The sequence below is a fragment of the Opisthocomus hoazin genome, chromosome 2 (assembly GCF_030867145.1).
Source record: "Opisthocomus hoazin isolate bOpiHoa1 chromosome 2, bOpiHoa1.hap1, whole genome shotgun sequence".
In the NCBI taxonomy this organism is placed as follows: domain Eukaryota; kingdom Metazoa; phylum Chordata; class Aves; order Opisthocomiformes; family Opisthocomidae; genus Opisthocomus; species Opisthocomus hoazin.
Genome location: NC_134415.1, coordinates 23,073,120 through 23,096,551, shown reverse-complemented (window position 1 = coordinate 23,096,551; position 23,432 = coordinate 23,073,120). Strand labels below are relative to the sequence as shown.

At 36.8% G+C, this 23,432-nt stretch overlaps 1 protein-coding gene across 7 annotated transcripts in view; it reads left to right on the top strand.

Moving 5' to 3' along the window:
• The window catches only part of PPM1B (protein phosphatase, Mg2+/Mn2+ dependent 1B), a 61,723-nt gene that overhangs the window by 26,513 nt on the left and 11,778 nt on the right, over window positions 1-23,432 (top strand). For 5 of the 7 annotated variants that reach the window (XM_075412878.1, XM_075412875.1, XM_075412873.1 and 2 more), the window contains 3 exons: window positions 10,532-11,395; window positions 13,231-13,348; window positions 21,444-21,555. In XM_075412878.1, the coding sequence (XP_075268993.1) occupies window positions 10,550-11,395; window positions 13,231-13,348; window positions 21,444-21,555 (1,076 nt within the window). In that variant the 5' untranslated portion in view covers window positions 10,532-10,549. Of the gene's footprint in view, window positions 1-3,036; window positions 3,156-4,387; window positions 4,546-10,531; window positions 11,396-13,230; window positions 13,349-21,443; window positions 21,556-23,432 lie in introns of those variants that run through there. The other 2 variants (XM_075412877.1, XM_075412876.1) reach the window with 2 other exon arrangements.

Here is a 23,432-nt window from a genome sequence, read left to right as displayed (position 1 = left end):
GGGAGGAAATATAACTTGAAGCGTAGCTTCTCCCTGCTATAATACGAAGCACTGTTAATAAATGGAAAAAAAGTGCAATTTTTCATCACCTAAATGTGTGCTGACTCAGATTTTGAGGAAGGTATTTTCTCACACAAAAGATTGTACAGTGTCAGTCAGTAAAAGGCGTGAAGTGTTTTGGCACTGTGTTGAGATCAGCGTTTCCGTCTGTGTGTGGCTTTTTTCCCCCTCAAGGTCTGTATTTCCTTAAATGTGCCGATAGCAGCAGTACTGCTTAAGTTACCTTTTTTTAATCGGTTACAGAAAATCTCTAAATTTTTGTTGTATGTCCACTGTAGCTTCAGCTCTTGAATCACCTTTTCAAGGGTGAAGGTGGATGTCTTCTTCCAGGTCAGTGAAAATGTTTTGGCTGCTGGTTTTGCATCATAACTTTATCTGACAATGATGCAGATAACTCTTGTCCCACTACTCTATCACTATCTTCTAAACTTGTGTGTAGGGAACTAAAGTCAATGTTCTTTGACTTCTTTTAAAAAAAAAAAGGAATTAAATGCTATGAAACTATATTAATTAAAAAATCCCAACAAACCCACACCACCATAAATACCTGTTATAGATACTGCATATTTTGGTTTGTATGTTTCTGAATAATTTATTTCTGTTTTTAAACAGGGAGTATGTGTTTGAGACTGTCTATGAAATAGCTTTATTGCATATACCGAATCTGCAGAATTATCATTAAGCTAAGGTGTTTCAGTCTTGATTTCACATTTTGATATGTTTGACAGGAAGAGTTGCTTGCCTTAGGCTGATATTGTCAGTAATGGTAGGACAAGAGTCTGGACTGTTGGTATTAAGCAGTCTAGTATGTCTTACTCTGAAGTTGGATGATGCATAGATCAGTGACAGGTTTGTGCCAAGGAGGTGGCATTGATTGTTCTGTTGCTGCAATGAAAGAAGTGTTCAAATGTGTTTTGGGTTTGTTTGGGGTTCTTTTTTTTTTGTTACTGTTGTCTTGATTGAATGTTTGTGCTTAATTTGCAGTGATGTAACAGGTTGAAAAAAGGCACAATTCTTCTTATACTGTGCAAGTCATAGACTAATTTATGTTGGAATGGACTTCTAGCACTCATCTAGCCCAACCTTTGTGTCGGACTTCCGCAGATTTCTGTGTGAATCAACAAGTCACTCCTCAGTTATGTAAATAAATGGTTTAGTGTTTTACTGTAGTTCTGCAGACCTGCTGCAGAACACTTACTCGGGTCTTTCAGACCTGTTTAGGAACAGCTTATTGATGGTATGAATTTGTGATTCAGTGCTGCCCTATTCTCACATAAACTCATTCGAAGCTTTTTGTTTGGTAAACAAACATTGAAAAAAGTAAGAGAAGATGTCGTAAGTGCCTAAATTTAGAATAAAGGGGAACTCATTTTTAGTGACATACTGCTTCATGCTGATGAGTAAAAAAAATTCTTCAGTTTTAATATGAGTAATATATTGGCTAAACATCGTCTCACTTTCTTCAAAATCTTAGGTGTTATTTCTTTAATAAAAACCTGGCTGGTGGTGGTTACATTGATTGATAAGGAGCAAACTAAATTTAACTGAAAATAGTTGGTCTCTTAGTGAATTTAGAGAACAAAAAAAAATATTCTGCATAGAAATAACTGTAAACTTTATTAGGGAATAATCATTGCTTTGTAGCGTCCAAGTGCGACGCATACATTGGTTTTGAGTAGTCCAGTAGAGAAATGAGAACATGCTTATTGGCTACAGGAAGTGTGAGCGGATACAGGCAAACAAAAGGAAGTTCAGTTAATATCATGGGATATAAATCTTGTCATAGTATGGTCAGTAGGAATAAGCAAGAGTACAGTGCTGTCTTCCGGGTGGTATAATAAAGCATACATTGTTGCAGAGTTAAGGACAAAATGTTACTTCAGGGTTATTAGGTGTGAACAGGTAATATCTGGTTTAACCAAGTAGGCCCACTGCACCATTGGGTGCCAGTGCTCCAAACTCCTACCTCAAGAAAGCTGTATGAGAGCATGAATACTGGCTTACGCAGAGCTCTCTTGGCTCTGACAGACTTTAGCCTTCATTCTGTTCCCATGGAGGTGCGAGAAGCAATGGTCTGTTTGCTTTGCGCTGTCTGGGCCCAGCGTTGTTGTACTTGGTGAACCAGCCTAGGTATTTGTGTATCTTCTGTGTCACTTTTTGTATGGTTGATCTGTAACTCGGATAAACTGTTTGCAGATAACAAAGGGGATTGAATTTCCCAGACTTTGTAGTGTTTGGTGGAAATCTTGGTAAAGAAAACCTGAAGGTGTTAGCTGGAAAACTAAGATGAGTGACATTAATGAGACTGATGACAGTAGTGTTTCTTACTGAGAGTGACACTGCATTCCTCTCCAGGAAGTCCCCAGCCGTGGCGCTGAAGTGAACTAAGAGCTGCTTGCTGTCAGAAGTCACACTAGCAAGCACAGAATTATATGTAGAGAACGAGGAAAAACACTGCATGGGTTTTTTTTAAGCTTTCATTTGGCCACAAAACTGTGCTAAGTTGACTGCTGCAACTTATATAAGGGTGAAGCTGCATGATAAAGGCTTGGTGACTGTAAAAAATGTGTCAACCTGGGCACCGATGGCTTTGCACTACATGCTGTGATTGCGAAGCTAGATTCAGAGTTCACTTCTGGGCTTTCTGTGAAGTTCATCTTGAATATCTGAGGTACGATCTCTATCTCTGCACCTACCAAACTGCATTCCAGAAAAATAAGAAGCCACAACATGGAAGTGTGCAACTTGTCCTTGGGAGACATATGGTTGCCGTGTAGGCTGAGCTTGAAGATTTGCAGTTACCTAGCTTCATTCATGTTTTAATAAGGTGCAAGAAAGCAGAATATGAAATGAACCTCTGAAAAGGCAACGAGCATATATGTTTTTCTGGTGTTAACAAAGGTAAAAAGGTTATAGCTCTTAACCCAGCTCTTAGTGCTCCTTTCTATTTTTTCCTCACTGTCTTTGCTGTTGAAGGTTGCTGCCCCCTTGGATCTGCTGTCTAAGCTGCGGGCTTCTAAACTCACTGCAGTCAAAGGCACAAAGTTTCAAAATACTAAAGCAAATTTTGCACCTCTTCAGTGAAACAGTTCAGGGTAAGGACTGAAACACATTCTCAAGTCTTCATCTCCTTTTTAACTTGCTGATTTAAAAGTAGTGTGATGGGGGATGTTGTGTTGTGTTTTGTTTTTATTATTGTTTCTTTTCCCTCAACTGTTGTAACAATGGAGATGCAGAAATTTATGTCAAAGTTACAGCTGTAGCTCCTAGGCATGTATTATACCTAGTGATGGGGATATCTTGCAACATTTTTGAAATTCCTAGTTTAAAAGCCTAGTGAGCTTCTTAAATGTCATCCTGGCAGGAAAAGTTTTTGGTAGTCGGCTCTATGTTAAAGGTTTACGTTGATACTTAATTTCTTTGTGTCAGTATCTTAGGTCAGCTGAGATCCTTCCTGATGGTGACTCCCATGGCCACAGTTTATTTAAAAAGAAACAAAACCCTCAAAACAAATAAACCCCATAGTGAGTCGGCATGAATGATAATCACTGTACTTTTATGTAGTTCATTTTCAAGAGAAAGTGAAATACTCGGATCTCATTCTTAGATTCTAATAATTGCTGTTTGACTCTGCCAGTACTTGTGACTACATAAAGTAGCTGTTACAGCCAAGCTTCAAGGAGACCTCTTGCTCAAAAATTCAGTAACTATTTGCCTAATGTAAATTTATGTGGTGCCAGCATTTTTAAGGTCAGTAAGTCAAAAGCAATCCCAAGTTTTTTGTAATAAAAAATAAAGATCTTTTAAAGCTGGTTTCACTCATCAAATGAACTTATATTTAGTATGCATATGGTATAAATAGATAGTATGATGTAACTGTAATGATCGTATAATGATAGTGTATTGTAAGTAAACACAGGATTAGTAAAAGGTTACTTACAACATTCTGTCACTATTTCTTGTGTAGATTGAAGGGTACAGGAAATCTTTATGAATGTCAGAACTATCTACAGTGTGTGTAGACACATGTAATGTGTAGAGTGTGTGTATGCACATACGTACGCACTAGAGACTATGATGGAGACAAACAGAGGAGCTTTCTACTGGGGCTAAGTTTGAATTTTTTACTTAAACCAGAAAAGTTATTTCTTCCTGAGCTTTCAATAAGCTTTGGAATTGTTTGTCACAGATATTTTGATTGTTTATTGGTCACCTAAATCTTTAATATCTAGTGCAGTATTTTTTCTGTTGAAACATCATTCTTTTTTTATAGCAGGAGCACATGTGTTTTGTAACAGGAAACTCTGGCACTGTTTCTTTTCCACAGCACTGACTTATTAAAAATGACTGGCCGTTGAGTTAATCCTGCTGAGGAAGGGACATTTTATAGTACACTTTTATGACTTAAACCCGAAAGATTGATGTTGGACCATTCTCATTATGTGAAAAGATACGTTATTACCTTTGGGACTGCTGGCCATCAAGGTATTAGTCTAGTTCTGATCTTCACTTTGAAACTGACGTGTGATCTGAAAATTATTTTATAGTATCTACAAAAACTGTGATTATGGCTTTTAAACCTTTATAATCTAATTACATTTTGGTTGCCTTCATGACAACCAGCACATAAATATTTCTGCCTGTTAAATATAAATCTATACGGAAAGGAGCGTGTTTTTCATTTAAAATAGCTGCCTGTTTCCCCTTTATGATGATGTAGAAAATCATGGGTATCTGTAACTGAGTAAGAACCATTTGCCATTTTATAAGTAGATCTTGGGAGGAAATCAGTCAGTGTAGTTGCTTTTCTTTTAAATAGAGAAATTCAAAATTATGCACAGGCCCTATTTTTAAGACCCTTTACTATATGGCTGATCTGATACCAAAAAGAGTCTTCACTGTATAGCTGTGGGGAAAAGGATGTTAGTAATGAATTTTTCTTGTGTGTCAGAGGGATATGGCTTTTGTCTTCATACTTCCATACCTCAAAATGGTGGAGGTGTTTGGTTTCCTGAGCCTGAATTATTGCTTATGTTCCCTGTGTATGAGATAAGGACCTCGTGTAGCATTTGGATTAGGTAGGAAACATCAGAGAACAATATATGTTAGGACTTCAGAGAAGTAAGCCTTAGGTTAGGTTTTTGCATTGGGAAAGGGGTGTCAGCTTTTGTTAGAGACTCACAGCCCTGAACTCTTTTGGAAGTGGCTTAGCTATTGATTTAAAACTAGAGATGAAGAGCGTACAGTAGATTGGTAGCTAGAGCTGCTGCTTTAACAGCATGCATTGCTCAGATTCAGTTTCTTCCATTCCTTCTTCCCCTGAAGGCCTTCCAAAAGCTTTTGAGCCTTGGTGATTATTGGCACTTACCAGGTGATTGTTTTTTATCAATTTATTCCTATTTTTTTATTTTTCTCAGAGATGGGAATACTGCTGGAAGAAGGGAATCCTAGGTTTCCATTCTTGATCTGAAGAATGTATGTCGTTTTAGAGAATAGTCTGTGGAGCATGGATGAGAGCTATGGCCCTCTCCATTTCCAAGGAAGTTTTAGGAATTACAGTATTCATGGTCTTGCAGGTTTTGAAAGTTTCATCTAATAATCTACATGGGGTAAATATTTTCAGCAGAAGGAAATTAAATTGTTCTCTCAGACCAAGAAGTGGATCCGGTTGCTGTCTTCCATCTGTGTAATGGGAGAGTATAGATAAGGTAAAGCTATGCTCTTCCCAGAGGTGTGTAATGAAAGAGTAAGAGGCAAAGGACACAAGCTGCACTGATGGGAGTTCTGTTTTCATTATGAATGTGGTCAGACATGAACTGCTTGCTCAGAGGCTGTGGAATCTCCATCCTTGGACACGTTCAAAAACTTGACAAGGATCCAGACAAGAGTCTGAGGCCTCTTTGGTGTTGGATATCATATTGATTGAACTCTGAATTAGGGGTTTGGACTAGATAAGCTCTAGATGTCTCTTCCAACATGAGTTGTTCTATAATTCTGTAATTTGTGAATTCTGACCTGACTTTAATGCTGTCTAGCTGCTTGTGTCAAGATTGACTTTTATTTAGACTAGTGTGCTTAAAATGAGAGATGGAAACACCAGGTTAGGCCTATGATAGGCTTTGCCTTCTGCAGGATTTTTGCAGGTCACTTTGGCTGAGTCCCATTTTTAGGTGCTCAAGTTTGTTTGCTGATCTAGCCTGAGATGTTAAAAGGGGGACAAAACTAAATGTGAGTACCAGGGTACTGTTTTCTCCAAAATGAAACATTATAAAAAGAAAAGAGTTTTACTGGAAAAACAAGTAGTTTTCTTGTGTTGGGTTTTGTGTGTGTCTTTTGGTGGTGTGTTGGGTTTTTTAAAGTTGCTTTAAAAAAATGAAAAGTTTGGTATGAAATCACAAGTTTCATTAAAATATCTCTGATTTACTGAATTAATTTGTTCACAGGTGAATACACAGCTGAGTTAACTGCTAGAGATAGTTGTGTGTGTTGGCACTGTAGGTGTGAAGCTCAAATTGTGTTTGTGCATAGCACCAGATAGGAATATACTGTGCTCATCTGCATGCCATGTCATTTGCTTGTTACTTTCTGTAACTTCCTAGTGTTTTTAAAAATGCTTAAAGTTGTTACTGTTAAAAATGAAGTTTTTAACAGAATAGGTGTTCATCTATTAAAAGTCGTCTTTGCCTCACTGTCACTGGTGATTTTGATTGAAAACCTGAGTTTCAGTGAGTCAGTGAAATCACTGTTTCTTCCACACTCACTGAAATGACTTGACTTTTTCAGCTTGTCTTCAAACCAGCTGCTGCCTTATATGGTCTACATAATATGCACAGTGATAGAAAAATTTCTTCTATGTGTTTGATGTCTTTCATAGGACCAACTATAAATTGATTCCTAAACTTACTGTTTTCTTACTGATTGCAAGTCAGTCTCCACATCCTTTATTAAAGATTTGTAATATTAAATAGTATATTCAGAATATCAACAATAATATAATCTTGAATAGTATCATCTTTTCAGTTTCTCACTCCTGTGGTGTAAGAAGTGAAGCTAGTTATAAAATCAGTAAAGCTAGGGTGTGGAACATGTGCTTTTGGTGGCTTTTTCAAGCACTATTTTTTATTTTGTATATCTAAAACACAACACTCAATACTGAGCTCAGATGTTTTTGCAATTAATGGGTTTTGATTTTTTTTCCGTAGTCATATGATTTCTTCCACACTTGATTTTTAAGAACATGAGGACATACTTCACTCAGTTAAAGGAATGTTATACAAGGTCTGAAGTGTTGGAGGACTTCTGTCATTTTGGCCGCATTTCAGTTGTGTGTTACATGTTACCAGTAAGAATGTTTTAGTGTGCTTTTATAATAGCTTTATATTGTGTGTAACTTGTGGAAGAGTGGTCATCAGCTATTAAAATCCTTTCATGAATCTCCTTTACTGATGTTAGTTGAGCTGTTAAACTACGTGAAGCTTGTTCAGCTCCTAACTGAGAATGTCAGATACTGAGAACACTAGTTTGTGGTGGTGTGCACTGCTTGCTTTGCTTTTATGACACCATTTGACACTGGTTCTTTTTTTCATTTGTTTCTTCAGAGCAAAATCAGATCTTTCAAGAGAAGGGGTTGTGAAAAGCATTTTGGCTGTGTATCTCACTAAGTAATGAATACCTCGTTTCTGTTGCTGTGTTGCTTCCAGCGATTTGCAATGTTGCAAATATTCTTTTCAGATAAAGAAGGAAAAGTAATGATGCAAATAGTTGCGAGCAGAATGTAACTTACTACTTTCACTTGCAAATTACAATGTGAAGTGTACTATGCATAACATAAGGTTGTATAGTTATTTTATCTTCGTCTCTAATATTCCATGTAATATAATTAGCAGCCAGTGGATGGTGACTACAGAGGTTGAGAATAAAGATAATATTTGTGGTTTCTTGTGCATGGAATTTTTTAGATAATATAGTAAAATTTAGCTGATTGGGAGGGTGTGTGAAGTTTAGAATGGCTAGTTTGCGTTTGAAAGGGCTTGATGACTTTTTAAGTTCTTAAAAGTACGAAAAGTATTTTGGGAACATTAGATACGGGTTTGAAGTCATTCTGTAACTTTTTTTTGTATTTGATGTGCCATTATCTGAAATTGGTACTTCTGGGTTTGCTTTATAAAATCCAGTCTGAGGACTGTTTTTATGCTTAAATGGAGTAAAAGCAAATTGGCAACAACCTTTGAGCATGTTCTCTAAATTTGGTTTTACTATAGATTCTGCAGCCAAGAATGTGTACCTTTTACATGGAATGCCAATTTTGGAGAGCGTAAAAGGCTCAGGACACTTTCTTTAGTGTCACACAATTCCTTATTCTTTTTCCATTTAATAGCTGTTTAAGATAATTTACTAAGTTAGAAGACTTGTGTTATAACATCAGGCTTCTTGATAGCAGAAGATTGGTACGTAGAGACAGTTAGCTGTTATGAAAGTGTAGAGTTCCCTAATAAATGAGAAATGACCAAAAATCATGATAGTATCTGATAGCTGAACCAGAGGGGGCAATTGCACAGTGTTAGTATTTATACTGTCCATGCAAAACCTCAGTTTCTAGCTGAATGTTGAAGAAATCATCTTCTCTAAAGAATCTTTCTAAACCTGGAGTCTTGTTAGTGTTTCGTTCCATGTCAGAACAGATAATTTGAAGACTTAAAATTAGAAAAATAACACATTACTTGAATGTAAGAGCTGTTTAAATTCGGACATTTCTCAGTTGATTTGACTTAGCCAGGTGCTTTCTCTCTACTTTTTATTTTTTAAAGAAAAAGTACATCAAGTTACATGATTATCAGTCTGGTACAGAACCACATTGCTCCTTTTGCATGATGTTAATAACACCTGAATCAAAAGCCATTAAACCTAAATTAAGATAGACAGTAAAACCAGACTAAAAAGTAAACCAGATAAGAAGTTGCTGCTGTATTCAGGGAAGTTTCTCTAAATTTGTATTAGAGTAAGAGTGGGAGATACATTCCAAAAGAGGCATAACTGGTGAGCAAACTGCTGGAGTCTGTGGAATGTTGGAGATCCCCAGCACTTCATGGAGGTCAATTTAGCAGAAGTCTAGATTATCTAGAGGAAAGTCCTAAAGATTACCCTAAGCAGGGAGGTGGAGTGCAGAATCTGACTGTAGTCTTTTCCTCATTGCATTGTACTGTTCTTTTTATCTCCCCTCTCAGAGTAAGCTGTGTATGCTGAAAATGTGTTTAAGTGAGGGGAACGGCAGAAGTAAGGATTTCTTAACCTCTTTTTCTGGTGTGGTAACAAACTCCTAAACCAGAACTAGATTATCATGACTGCAGGCTTGGTGGGTACTAGTGTGTCAGAGACCTAGTGACTGACTGCTCAGGATCAGTCATGGCAGAATCTTCTCGAATTCTTTTTGGATGGAGGTTGCTATAATTTTCACATTCAGTCACTAAGCGTTTCCTGGGGCAGTCATTCTTAGCATGATGGGAGGTTGTGGTATCTGAGTTTCTGAAGTTCTCAGAAAACTGCTGTGGGATCTGTGGATTAAAGAATGTGTTCTTTGCTGCCTTCGTAAAGTGCAAGGTAGTCTAGTACAAGTGAGGAAATTGCAAGTCCTCTAGAGCTTCAATATAGATTACTTGCATTTTACTTCCAGGCTTGCTCTCTGGAGATGGTTTGTTCTCATATATTTTGAAGTAGGTCTCCAGATAATGAAGAATTTCTAACTTTTCTGTGGATTATTTTCTTCCCCTAGGTAGCTTGTATCTCTGGTAACTGGATACATTTAAAAATCAAGATCAATGCATCTTTGAACTTAAAATCACATGTAGATACATGAATGTCTTTTAGGGATGGTAAAAATGGAAGTGTTGTTTTGCAAAGGACTAAGTATAATTTATTAAGAAAATCCTGTGAGATGTTTTCTTGGATTGAAGTGGGATTTGCCTTCTTGTTTCCTTTGGCAGATGATCTACATTCCCCTATTGTCACTTTTGCCATGCTTTACAAGAATCCAGAAGTAGCACAGTACATGCAAAGCTGGTGAGACCAGTCAGTTATTTATGAAGTATTAGGTTTTCTTCATGCCTCAATAAAACTGGAAAGAGAATAGGAGTCATATGGTTGCTATTTTTGCAGCATGAATTAGTTTCTGCAGAGAATGACAAAGTTGACAGGGCTGCAAATGTATGTGAACTACTATGCCTTCATATGGAGAGCCTTTAATTTTGATGTAGCTCTTTAAATGACACAACACCCCACCAAGAATGCAAGCAGGAATCTGTAAGTTCACACTTCATTCATGTCATTACTTTTTTTCCCCTCATTATAGTTAATGACTTCTGCACACGTGCATGCTTTATCACTAGTTTTATAAAGAAAGAACACAGCAAAGGTGGACCAAAGCTTATGTGTAGTGTTGGTTTTATAAATAAGACTTTTCTTCTCTGTTTTCCAGATTCAATATTGCAGAAACATGGGTGCATTTTTGGATAAACCCAAAACTGAAAAACATAATGCTCATGGTGCAGGGAATGGCTTGCGTTATGGCCTCAGCAGTATGCAGGGATGGAGAGTGGAAATGGAAGATGCTCACACAGCTGTTGTAGGTATTCCCCATGGCTTAGAGGACTGGTCCTTTTTTGCTGTCTATGATGGTCATGCGGGATCTCGTGTTGCAAATTATTGCTCCACGCACTTATTAGAACACATCACTAACAACGAAGACTTTAGGGCGACAGAAAAACCTGGATCTGCTCTTGAACCTTCAGTGGAAAATGTCAAGAGTGGAATCAGAACTGGCTTTTTGAAAATTGATGAGTATATGCGCAATTTCTCAGACCTCAGAAATGGGATGGACAGAAGTGGCTCAACAGCAGTGGGAGTTATGATTTCACCTGAGCATGTATACTTTATCAATTGTGGTGATTCACGTGCTGTTCTCTATAGGAATGGACAAGTCTGTTTTTCAACACAGGATCACAAACCTTGCAACCCAAGGGAGAAAGAGCGAATCCAGAATGCAGGAGGCAGTGTCATGATTCAGCGTGTTAATGGTTCATTGGCAGTTTCTCGAGCTCTGGGGGACTATGACTACAAATGTGTTGATGGTAAAGGCCCTACAGAACAACTTGTTTCTCCAGAGCCTGAGGTTTGTGAAATTTTAAGGGCAGAAGAAGATGAGTTTATCATCTTGGCTTGTGATGGAATCTGGGATGTAATGAGCAATGAAGAGCTCTGTGAATTTGTGAAGTCTAGACTTGAAGTATCAGATGACCTGGAAAAAGTGTGCAATTGGGTAGTGGACACTTGTTTACATAAGGTATGTAACTGTTTTCTCCAAGCAGCTGTTCTGAAATGATCTTCTGTTTAGATGGGTGCAGCGTTAACAGCAGTTGCTGGTCTACTCTTCCCCTTCTCCCTCTTCCTTCCCTCAAACTTCTGTACTTATGTGACTATATATCCTTGCTGAAGAATAGACAGCCTTATCCTTTGTGCATGGAGAGGTGATAGCAATTGCAAAAATAAAGGTTCACTATTTTCTCAAATAACGCTTGCATTTAGTTCCAGCTCTAAACTTTTTTTCCAAATACAAAATTTTTAAAACATAAATCCTGTGCAAGGTATTCCTGGTGGTTTTTTTTTTTTGTTCTTTCAAGCTGAATAGTGTTTGTATCCTTTGCATAAAACTAGTGTTTGCACCATCTCCTCTTCAAAGTATGGTTTGTCTATCATCTGAACTGGTGTCTTCAGCTCGTTGTAGCATAGATGGAGAAGCACTGCTTTCGCATCTGAGCTTGCTTGTACTCCTCAAATTTAGAGTTTGTTTGGAGCAACTACAGATCGGTCTACAAGTGTTTCATAGGTGTAGCATTTCTAGCATTCTCTGAAAAGTGGAACTCCTACTAGTACACATAGAGTTCCTTCACTAGGCCACAGACCAAACATGCAATTTTGAGGAAAATATTAAAATTCATAATTCTAACACTGAAGGGTAAGTTTCATTTTTTGGTGGTTTTTTTCCAGGAATAGGGTCGTATTCCCATGTATACCATACATTGTATGATTGGTTTAAATGCTGTGGCTTTTCTGACCAAGCACTTGACCAGCCTTGTTAAAAGATGGTAACTCTAGTATACTTTCAGTAAAACTGAGCCCTGACGTCGTGTTTATTTTAGTAAAATCAGATCCTGGATCTCTGCAGTTTATAATGATACTAGAATGTTGTCTTCTGTCTTCAGGATGTGAATTGTACCACATGATATTAACTGATGTAAAAGATAGCTGTCCCCATATGCTTGGTACAAAAGGGAACGTAGAATAACACCTGAGTATTTCTGAAGGAATTTATTCTAATGTCGGATTCCTACTTAACTTCTTCAGGAGAAGGAGTTGTGATAGATGATAGGAACTATCTGGTAGGTTGGATGTACACAGAAACAATATGCAGTGACTAATGGCACTTAAATTTCTACCAAAAAAACCCCAAATTGAATTCTTGATTTCAAACCAGGAGTTTAAGTTTATGATTCTGCTGGGTCTCCTTGTAAGAGACTTGAACACTGTGTTTTTAAATTTAGCTGTGGATTATAATTTTGGAAATAAAATGTGAGCTGATAGTCTGTATGGTCAGCTTGGCCATATTAAATGAATTCATATTTTGTACTTGTTTTTTTCAGGTTGCTATGTATGACACAGGTGCATTCTGATAAACAGATTTGTAATGAATGTAATGTCTTGCATGAATGCTCTAAAACTGAAATAAATTAGTAGCTGGAGCTAGCTATTCTGGTAGTCTAGGATAAGTATTTTGCAACATGAGTTGTTTTTTTTAACTTGGCTTCAGGTAACATTAAATGACTGTCCAATTTCTGACCTGTTTTCTTGATATTATTTTTAATCGGTTGATATGTAAATAAGAACAGTAAATATTTTTAACATTAAGACTAAGAATGTACAATAAAAATAAAATTAATTCTAGAGAGTACTTTATTTGGAAAACTTAGAGGTTCTTATTAATCAAAACCAGCTTTATTTCAAGGTTTCTTTTTCCCAGATATATCTTTAGAACTGTAGTTGGAACATGTAATTGACTAGAATAGAAAAATGAAAAATAAGAATTAAGATCTTAACTCTTCTTTTTTCTGTGTCATATAGGGGAGTCGTGATAACATGAGTATCGTACTAGTTTGTTTTTCAAATGCTCCTAAGGTCTCAGATGAGGCGGTGAAAAAAGATGCAGAGTTGGATAAGTACTTGGAGTCACGGGTTGAAGGTAAGAAATCCATTTTTTTCGTTAGAAATGCTGTCATAACCTTCTTGAGCATGAAAACAAAAACCCTGAAAGCCATAATGGCACTATATGTTGGGTCAAATTCAGGACTGGTTACAACTCCGAGTTTTTGTGTGTCCAGAAAAATATTTTAAGCCGTGTGGTTAGTTTATCCTGGTACCCTAAAAGCATTTTCTTAATGTGAGCTTTAGGATTTTCCTTATACCTTCACAGCTCAAAATGCAACCACTGACCTTGCAGAGTGTTGTATCAGCTAATTAAATTGTGATATTGTTATGTCTTCCTTATAAAATATCATTAAAAGGGATACTTGTGATACTTGCTCCCTTTTTATCTGAAAGTTTTTGACAAAAAGAAAAAGCTATATGGGATTTTTATGAAGGGATGACTTATTAATCTAATTACCCAAGCTTTTTGAGCTGCTTCTATTTAACACAGCTGTGAGTTACTTTTCACTCCAACTTGTGTAAAGGCACGTTTGTGAAAACTTAACAGAGTATAAATGATCAGAATACCTATGAATACAAGAGCCTTAAATCATCCCGTCTGAGTGCTTACCAAGTGGCTGTGTGTGTGTCAATAAAAACCATATAATCGTCTAGAGCATTCATGGAGGACTAAATTTAATTTCTAACCAGTTTCATTTAGTTGCTGATTTTATAACTATCTCTACTTATCCAAAAGATTGAATGAGACATCTTCTCCTAAGCAGAAGCAGTAAAAGTTAGCTTGACTAAGAGTGAAAGACTTGCCCTTGTATATTTATTGCTTTTCTGCAGCATTCTTAATGTCAGAAAACCTGACATTTGAAGCAGGCTTTCAGACTATTGCTTCTGACTTAAAATCTTTTGTCACTCGTTAAGGCTGTTCTAAGGTCTGATGACAGCTATATGCCGTGGCCTCCTGGTCTACTCAATTATGCTAGTGATCCAGGTGTAGCTCAGTTTTGGTAGATTTGAAGTTCAGGACTGGTATTGAAAGTTTGCCTTTTTTATAATATTGTCCTTATGTTGGCACAGATTTTTGCAGAAGCAGCACAGGCATGAAAACCAACTGAGTTCTTGGAACAGTTTGTCTTGCTGTTACAAATGTTGCTAGGATAATACTGTGAAGTAGCATCACTGGAGAGAAGCAGTCATCAGAGGTTTTGAAAGCCTTGTTATGATTCTTTAAACTTCTCTAATCTCATCAGAAGGGTGCTGAATCATGGTCACCCACTTATGGGGATGCAGCTTATTAAAATAGTTGTTGGAACTGTCAGTTGTAGTAACAGTATTCAAGGAAGGAAAAGGTTTAGTGAAGATAAAGCTAGCTGAGAACTTGTACCCTTTCTTGACTTGTTTCAGGCCTAGACTAGAATATTCTGATCACTACATCTAAGTTTAACTGTGCTTCATGAAGAGGTGGTCCCTAAATATATGAATAATGAGTCGTGTAGCCTTCTTAGATGTATTTGTTCCACGTACTGAGACCAGTGGGTTAGCTTTATACTATAGTATTGCTGTCCTGATGGTACTTTTCTGTGTTCATATTAAAAAATGTCATATTGGCAGTCTACAGAACTGTTCAGCAGAGTTCCATGAAATGAATTTAGATTTGGGTGCTAAGATGTTTGGGACTTTGCTGGTCAGAACCAGCATGAGGCCACAGTCTTGAGACTGTAACAAGGCCTCAATGACATAAACCACAGCTCTGGGCATTGACTGCCTGAGCTTGAGCGCTGTTTATGAAAGAAAGTGTGACTGACCAAATTTTCCCAACATGGATCTGCAAACTTGCCATGCACCCAAGTGTGTGTATAACCTGTAGAGTTGAACAACTTAATTTTCTTTCTTTATGACTCTCTGAGAATTACTAACGCAGGAACTCCAGCACTATCACGAGATAGAGGCCACTTCTGTTTTTCTTATTGGTTTTGTTTTATTTGAGTATCTGATAGACTTGCTGACTTTTTAACATGCTGTAATGGATACTGAAATGTCTGATTGGATGTGCTTTTATGAGAAAGTAGTTCATATCCAAGTAAGCAGCATTAGGTATAAATGAGAAGTAATCTGTAAATCCGAGGAGATGGGGAATCCAGTGTAAAATGCAACAGTGACATGGAAATGTACATGCTGCCACTGTAATCTGATTGCTGTGGACAAATGAGTTTCGCCACACTGAAGTTCTCAAACTTATTTTCATGCTAGAAATGACACTTATTGTAGATATTTTATCATTTAATTTTTCATCTGTGTGAAACAGCTGTGAAAATTACTCATGTTCCTTATCTAGAGACCTTTTTTCATTGCACTCTGAAGCAAATGAGGTAAACTTAAAACATTTTTTTTTGTATTTGCGTCAGTGTCCCGGTAATCTAGATAATTGGTGTAACAAACCTTAATTTTAAAATATATATAAGAAGGCCTTCAGGTCACAATATAAGTTATCTCTGAATGCGCTGGCGTAGCGGTGGTGTCTTTCCCTCTTGTTTGAGTGGGATCTAAATTGAAATGGCTTGCATATTTGTAGTTTCTGTTGAGATTAGCGAGAGCTAATGGTCACTTCAAATGCTAACTCCAGGCATGTTTCTCAGAATTTGGCTTACATCCCAGGCTTCCTAGATGACACTAGTTAAGATAAATACCCATTATCTTCCTGTGTCTGAGTAGAGTACACAAGCTGTTAATGGGCTCTGGGAGAGAGCCAGGAGCAGTTACCTTCACTGACAGCAGTCAGGTGTGCACACAGTGGTTACTGGTTAGTATTCCCAGCTTCTTGGTGGCCCTGCTCTCAGTTGGCAAATAGGTGAAAAATGTATGGAACTGCAGTGCATTTTATTGCTTTCATAAGTGAAGTAGATTACTAGAAAAGCTATCAAATACTTCTGATTAGAGTGACTGGATTAGCTGAGAATGGCGTGGGAAGCACTGTTGGCTAGTAACAGTGCAGTGTTGTAGCATAATTGAGTTACCATTTTAAGGTATCAGAATAACTTCTTAACAGAAATGTATTTTAGTTATATTGTGTGTAGTATTTGTTAAATATGACAACAAAAACAAGTGGAGAGTTTGTAGCCTGAACTAATGCAGAGCTTTTCCAAATGTAACTCAAAATGATTGTTCAGCTTCAGTGTTCCAGCGAAATAAGTTGCTTCAAAGCTTGGACTTCTGTTGCTTCAACTCTTCTTGATTTTTTTTTTTTTTTTTCCTGCATGAATTCCCTGTGTCATTCTGTGTTCTGCTAATTGGACAGAGTGCAAGGCCTTTGAATGCGAAGTATTTAGCAAGGAGTGAGAGCATATTTGAGGAAATACTGTCAAGAAGTGGAGAAAATAAAGGAAACAGACTTCAGAAGAACTTGAAATATTTACTTGTTTGCTAACAAGTTTTTGCATTCGTAATAAATTCTATGAAATTGTAATTTTGACACAGTATCCTTCCTTTAAAAAGAGAGTTGTTGGACAGCTATTTTTACCTTACATTTGTATCTTTAGTATTATTAGTTCAGAAATGATGGAAAGAAGCTTTAATGAAATGTTTTAAACCACTAAGCATCATGGGGAGAATTGCTTGGAAGGATGTTGGATTCTTTTAAAAAAGTAGTCCAATTTAAAGGTTTAAGTAATGATCAGAAACACTTTAAACTTTAAAAAAAGGGATGGGGAGTGGGGAGAGTGTGATCTCAAGTGTTGGAGTAGTGAGAATAAGTTTTGGAAGGTGGGAACGCCTTTTTGACCAGGAAAAGACAACTGCCGTAACCAGTTTTGCATTCATCTTTAGACTAAGTGTAGTCAGAAAAACAGTGTGTAAGAGCTGTGCCTGAAAGCTTAAACTGCCCTTAATTCTAAAAGCTTAAAGCCTGGCAGATTAGTTGTGATGTTGATAATATAGATTTGATCATCTCTTTAGTTACTTTCAAAAGGCAGAAGTTGTATTTCTTTAGATGTATTCTAAATACAGTTTACACCTTAGGATGGTGGTCTTCAGAAAAGTGTGTTTTGTTACAATGTATTTGTAGTCCTGATGTGTTTTGAGGCTCTGAACGTGGTAAGCTAGGCAGCTAAGTCCAAGAATCTATGTTCAGTTACAGCAAGTGATTGCATATAGTGAGAATCTGTAGTAGATTTACTGATGTTTAATATACCAGACTAGATGATGACTGTTCCTTTCAAAAGACAAATAATGGACTTTGTTCGTGTTAAATTCTTGTGTGCAACAGTATTTCTTTATCTGTTAAAGAGTTAGTAGCTCAGAAGTTATGTGCAGTTGATTGATAGCCAAGAACAATTTTATTTATACCTGTTGTAAAAACATTCTGAAAAAAATCATCTTGTTTTAGAACTCAGCTGCAAAGATGGAGATGTCAAAAATACAAGCTATGAGTTCTCTTAGACACACTTGTTTCAGTAAGTGACTAATTTAAATCAGGACAACACTGGCACTTAGTAGAAAATCCTTTGGGGCTTCCTGAAGCAGTTTTAGTTTGATCAGTGGTGTTTATTCTTATTGAATGTACACTGTTCAATATGGAATATTTTTCTATTCTCCTGTGGACCTCAAATTTCGAGCTGACTGAACTAACCCAGCAAACCTTTTAGACAACAGGGTTTTTCATTGCTACACTCGGGCATTTTAAGCTCTGGCTTGGAGAGAAAGGCATTGTTTGAGGCATGCTTTTCTTTGTTTTAAAAAATTTAAAAATCTGTGTTCAAAAGTATTTTAATACTTAAATGTGTAACAGTTGTAGTCTGTCTTTGTACATTCGTAAGTAGAATGCTGAGATCCTGTGTATTTGTACAATGAGCTGAGTTAGTAGCTCCGTAAAATCTTTCCAGTTATTAATACTGAAGAGAATTATTGTTTTAATACCAAAACAGAGGGGTTTTTTTTAACAGAGTTATTAAAAAAACAAACTCAGCAAGTGATAGTTTACAGAGATTTCTAGTGGAAGAACTGTATACCAAAGCTCTTTTGCTAGTTTGGGTCTTCAGGTTGACAGACTGTCTAACTGCATTCCAAAGCTGCCCGTTCAAAAGTATTCTGAAATACTTAATGAGGTTGTAGTCAGTAGCTTGTGGTTGAGTTATTTATGATGGTGAGCACAGCCGTGCTTCTGTTTTGAGTCATTAATGGGTTAATTTCCAATGTAATGCAGGTATTAGACAGTAGTTTATTTATGCCAGGTCAGTCTTGTCTTACTGCTGCTTTCAAATGCTACTTTCTGTTCTGTTTTTCTTTGGTTTTTAGAGATACTGAGTTTGGTCATAGGAAGAAAAAACTAGGTACAGAAGTCAATTTAATTCTCTGATATGTTTCAGTTGATTTGAAAGGGTGTATCAGACATGCCGTTAAAAGAAACCCACACTAAACCCTCAAATTATAAATAAGGGCACATGCTCTTTATAGGCTTAAACAGTCTTAATAGTAGATGAATACTGAGTTAATACAGTGAGTTGGATGGTGCATTTTACATATGTGGAATTTATCATCTATATGAAACTGATTTGTCATCATTTTATAGCTGGAAATCAAAGGAGATGCTGGAACATAGGAAACTTGTAACGCTGTCTGACTGGAGACTTGCATTATATACAATTGAAATATAATTTTGTCTGAATTTTCAAAATGCTTATCTAAGAGTTGTGTTAGGCTCTTAGTGAAAAGTATTTTAGGATTAAAGTAGTAGACTTTGTAGTGGACTTTAGTGGATTTGCATGTATGATAATACCAGGATATGATTCTTTAAGTGTCTGAATTTATATTAGCAAAGCAGATGTAAAAGTTTCTGCAATCGTGTTTTGCACATTCAGGGGAAAAATTTTAATTACAGGATTATTCTTAACATCATGGAGATGAAGGTGAAAACCTTGTAAATGCCTATAAATCTGTTTCTGAAAACATTTGATTTCTTTCTTTAGTGGCCTTTGTCAAACAAATCCACAGTGTGTATCTGCTAACTGATGTGTAATGAAAAAAGGGCATGCTTGGTCATTTGCTTTATTCTCTATTTTCTATTAGGAAACTTTTTATATGAGAGGGGGCGTGTTCTGGATTAAATTATTCACCCCAGTATCAGGAAAAGAAAAAGGAGATGGTCCATTCTACCAGAATACCCAATCTGGCACCTTCTAGAAATGGAAACAGGATGCTCATTCACTTTAGCACTCCCTGAGAAGTGGTTATGCAGTACAAAGTAGAAGTTTCCAGTACCAAGAAATATACATAAATCTTTAGTTGTGATTGCTTTAATTCCCTTTTAAGATGATATAAAAATCTTGTGCTTGCATTAATGTTTAGTAATTGCTTACTTTTGTAGCCTTTCTTACTAAAAGCAGACAAATAGCAAGAATTAATATGTACAAAACCAGATGTGTTCTTGGTATAAAAAGCAGTATGTGCAAAGGAAACATTTCCTATTGGATGTGATACAGCAAAATTATATTATAGTGGTGCAATCTACTTCTAACTAGGTAGAGCTGCACAAAAGGACATAATGTATAAGAGGACTTGTGGCTGATTTGTGTCAATGTGTAGGAAGAAGTGGTCAAAATCAAGATTCAAGCATACATATTCATCTGTCATTTCCTTTGCTAGCCGTGATTCATTCTTAATGGATGGATGTATGATAATATACATAAAGCTTCATGGAAGAATGTTTAATCACTCCTAGTAGTAATATAACTAGTTTATTCGTCGCAGAGGTTGTATGGTGCTGACTTAAAATTGAGGCTTAGAAGTGTAGTGCCTTATTTGTTACAGGGGAGTAAAACTATTTGAAAAGTAGAATTGCTTTTGGAGGACTTTCCTACAGATATCCCTGATACAGAGGAAGCAAGTGCCTTGCAAGCACTTTGTTTTTAGTCGTCCTGAGAGAAGCCTGCATATCACTTGTTTTCTAGGTAAGTGGTAAGCATCAGGAGAGGTTTAAATACCAGGAAGCTTGGGATGCAGTGTTTAAAGTAGGTAGGTGATGTGCTTTTCTACTAACTTCAGAAACTCAAATTGTAGCTCCTTCTGGCTTTAGTTGCAGGCTTCAAATCAGGCATCCGGAATATAATGAATTGATTGTAAGAAATTTAAGTGATTTGTTTATCTTTGGATAATAGCCAAGATACAGACTGAGAAGGCTTTTTTAGGATGATTTGAGAAGATTCATTCTTCTTAATTCTTTGGTGGCTCAAACAAAGAATTTTTATCTAGAACAATGTCTACAGGAGATGGCAATCCATTCCTTAATTTAGTTGATTTTCAGGAAAAAACCTCTTAAAAATGTGACACATGCATACAACTACAATTTGTAGGTAACTTAGTGAACCTTTTCCTGCCATGGTAGTAGTGGAGTGACTAGGTATTGATAGCTGGAAACTGGTAGTGTTATGCCTATGTGAATGTATACACAGCTATTGCACATTCACCTTATAGCAGCTTTGATGAGTAAGAGCATGTTGAAGATTTACTTCCGTTTCGGCAGCTCTTTTCCAAGGCAGAAGAACTTACTAACATGGACTTGTGTGATACGTCTGCTTTGAAAATGGAATACCGTATTATATTGATTATTGATTTGTCATCACCTCTGTATTTTGTTTTGGCCACTGGAGTGATAAATGGGCCTTTATATGTGCCACTATTGTATGATGGTCTTCGTGTTTGTGGACCAGAGATTCAGGCCTTTGAGAATTCAAGGTGTTGCTCACAATGAAGTATGACCGAATTCCTGGGAAGCATTGGCCTTATGGCTTGTAACTTTTGAGTATGTGTTGCAATGTAACAGGAAGGTAACTGAAACAGACTCTGGGCTGTCTTTTTTGAAGAGAACAGACTGCTGTCTCATTTCATCTAGTTCACAGCCTGCTTCTGAGTTTTTCTGAGAGGGAATGACTAGAATCATACTGGAAAGGCAGGCTATGGATTTGAATAGCTCTGTTCCACCATACAAAGGCTGTTTACCCAGAACATGAAGAATATTTTCCTGGTTACATGTAACTTTTTCATAATGTCCCTGTTAAAAAGTGATAGTATCTTGTATTTTAGTGTCTTAAAGAATGGGTGGTATTAATTCAATAATCTAAGGACTTCTTCTGTTTTTAAATTAGAAATTATGGAAAAATCGGGTGAAGAAGGAATGCCTGATCTTGCTCATGTTATTCGTATTTTAACTGCGGAGAATATCCCTAATTTACCACCAGGAGGTGGTTTAGCTGGCAAGTGAGTACAGTACTAGAATTTCTTGAACTGTTTAGTTCACGAAACAAATACTGTTATTTAAATGTTTTAAAGGTTTTATATTGCAACAGCAATATTCAGATTAAAGAAAAAAGTTGGGTTTTGTCTTTTAAGCTATACTTATGTACTTTTGAACTACATAAACATTTGTGTCACTGTTCCCATTCCAGAATGGTAAGGGGAAACAGAGTGATCATATTCTGATACACAACATACTAGTTTACTGTTTCCATGTAGCCATTTTAAAAAATAAAAAATATTTATTCTTGGCTTTTTACTGCTTTACATTTATTAAGAACTGTCAATAATGTAACCGGAATATCAAAATACCAGCTCAATTTTCCTGATTTCATGTTCCCTCTACCACCTAATGTCCATTGTAAGTTTGGGTCAATGCTTGTTTGCTCAGCAAATGTTCACATAAGAAAATTGTTTTTCTTTGTTTAGTCTTAAACTGAATGTTAGGTAAGCAAGAATATTGAACTAGGATATGCATTTTAAAACTTTATTGGAATAAACATTCAGAAATGACGTAGGTTTTCTGTGGAGGCTAATGATGATGTTCTAACAATCTATAATTTAAGGATTTTAATGAACAGAATTCAGGATTGCATTAACAATTGTTAATCTAGAATTTCCCATACAATGGGACCCATTATTGTTCCTTGGCATAGCTCATGTTTCTTTTGGAATCTTTGTACAGTTCAAAATATGAAGTCCTGTCCTCTGAGCACTTGCATATGCATCTTGCATATGCATCTTGCCTTGAAAGTACCTGTACGTTCTGGGCCTTTTTCTCCACTTGTGTGCATTCCAGGCATTCAGAGAAGTTGTGGTGTGCCTGTTCTTTTCAGTGCCTCCTAGCTGCTGAATGAGTTGGAGTGGTTTGTTGTTTTGCTCATTAATAACTGCATCATGTACTGCTTCATTATTCTGGAACCCTTGCATGTAAATTCTACTTTCGCTTGTTGTAACCCAGTTTACGTTTTTAATGGGCTTAGATTCAGAAGTTGCTTGTTGATGCCTTTCTCCGTTTTGACTTTTAAAGTCCTGTGTTACAGAAAATTAACTTCAGGAGGTGTACCTGCAGCTTCTTTTAAGAGAATATCATACAGTATTGAGTAACTTTTTCTTGTCCTTCAAACTAAGGACAAAGACAGGCAATGATGTATTTAATTTGATTGAGCTTCTGAATAGAAGTTTTGAAAAAGTACAACTACGCAGCCCAAAACCACATACTGTATAACTTAAAACTTTTGTCCTAACAAGAGAGTATTCTTTGTCTTGAGATCCTTGTCCTGTGATGTTACCAGGACATGAAGAATTCACGCTTTGTCCTTCTGGTTGAACTCCGAGACCTGGCCCAACCAGGTTGCAGAAAGAGCTTGTCTGTGGCTGATGTCCTTGGTTTTAGCACCGTGGTTGCTCCTGGATTTTAGTATGTCTGAGCCGGAGAAACTCCATGCAATGTTACCTTGACTAGACTAAGTTTGCAAACCTTAAGAGCCTCTGAAGAAGCTCCACTTCTGCTGGCATTATATACTTCCTTCGGGCATCCCACTTGCGCAGAAGCCCATACTGACTCATTCTTTGAGAGAGGAGATCTAAAGGTGTCAACTGTGCTGTGGTCACTTGATGGTGGTGTTTTATCCTTTAAAATCTTACTCTTCAAAGACTGTCTTCTGGCTTGACTTGGACCCCCCAGTAACTTCAAATGCTGCCAAAAGAATAGTCACTTGTTGCTGAAGAAAACAAAAGTTTTGAGCCACCCTGTCACTTGGGCATTAGTGCTTCCACTCAACGTCTTGCTCCTGAAATTTCCCTTAAAGGATAGTACAAAGAAATATGCTGTTCAAAGA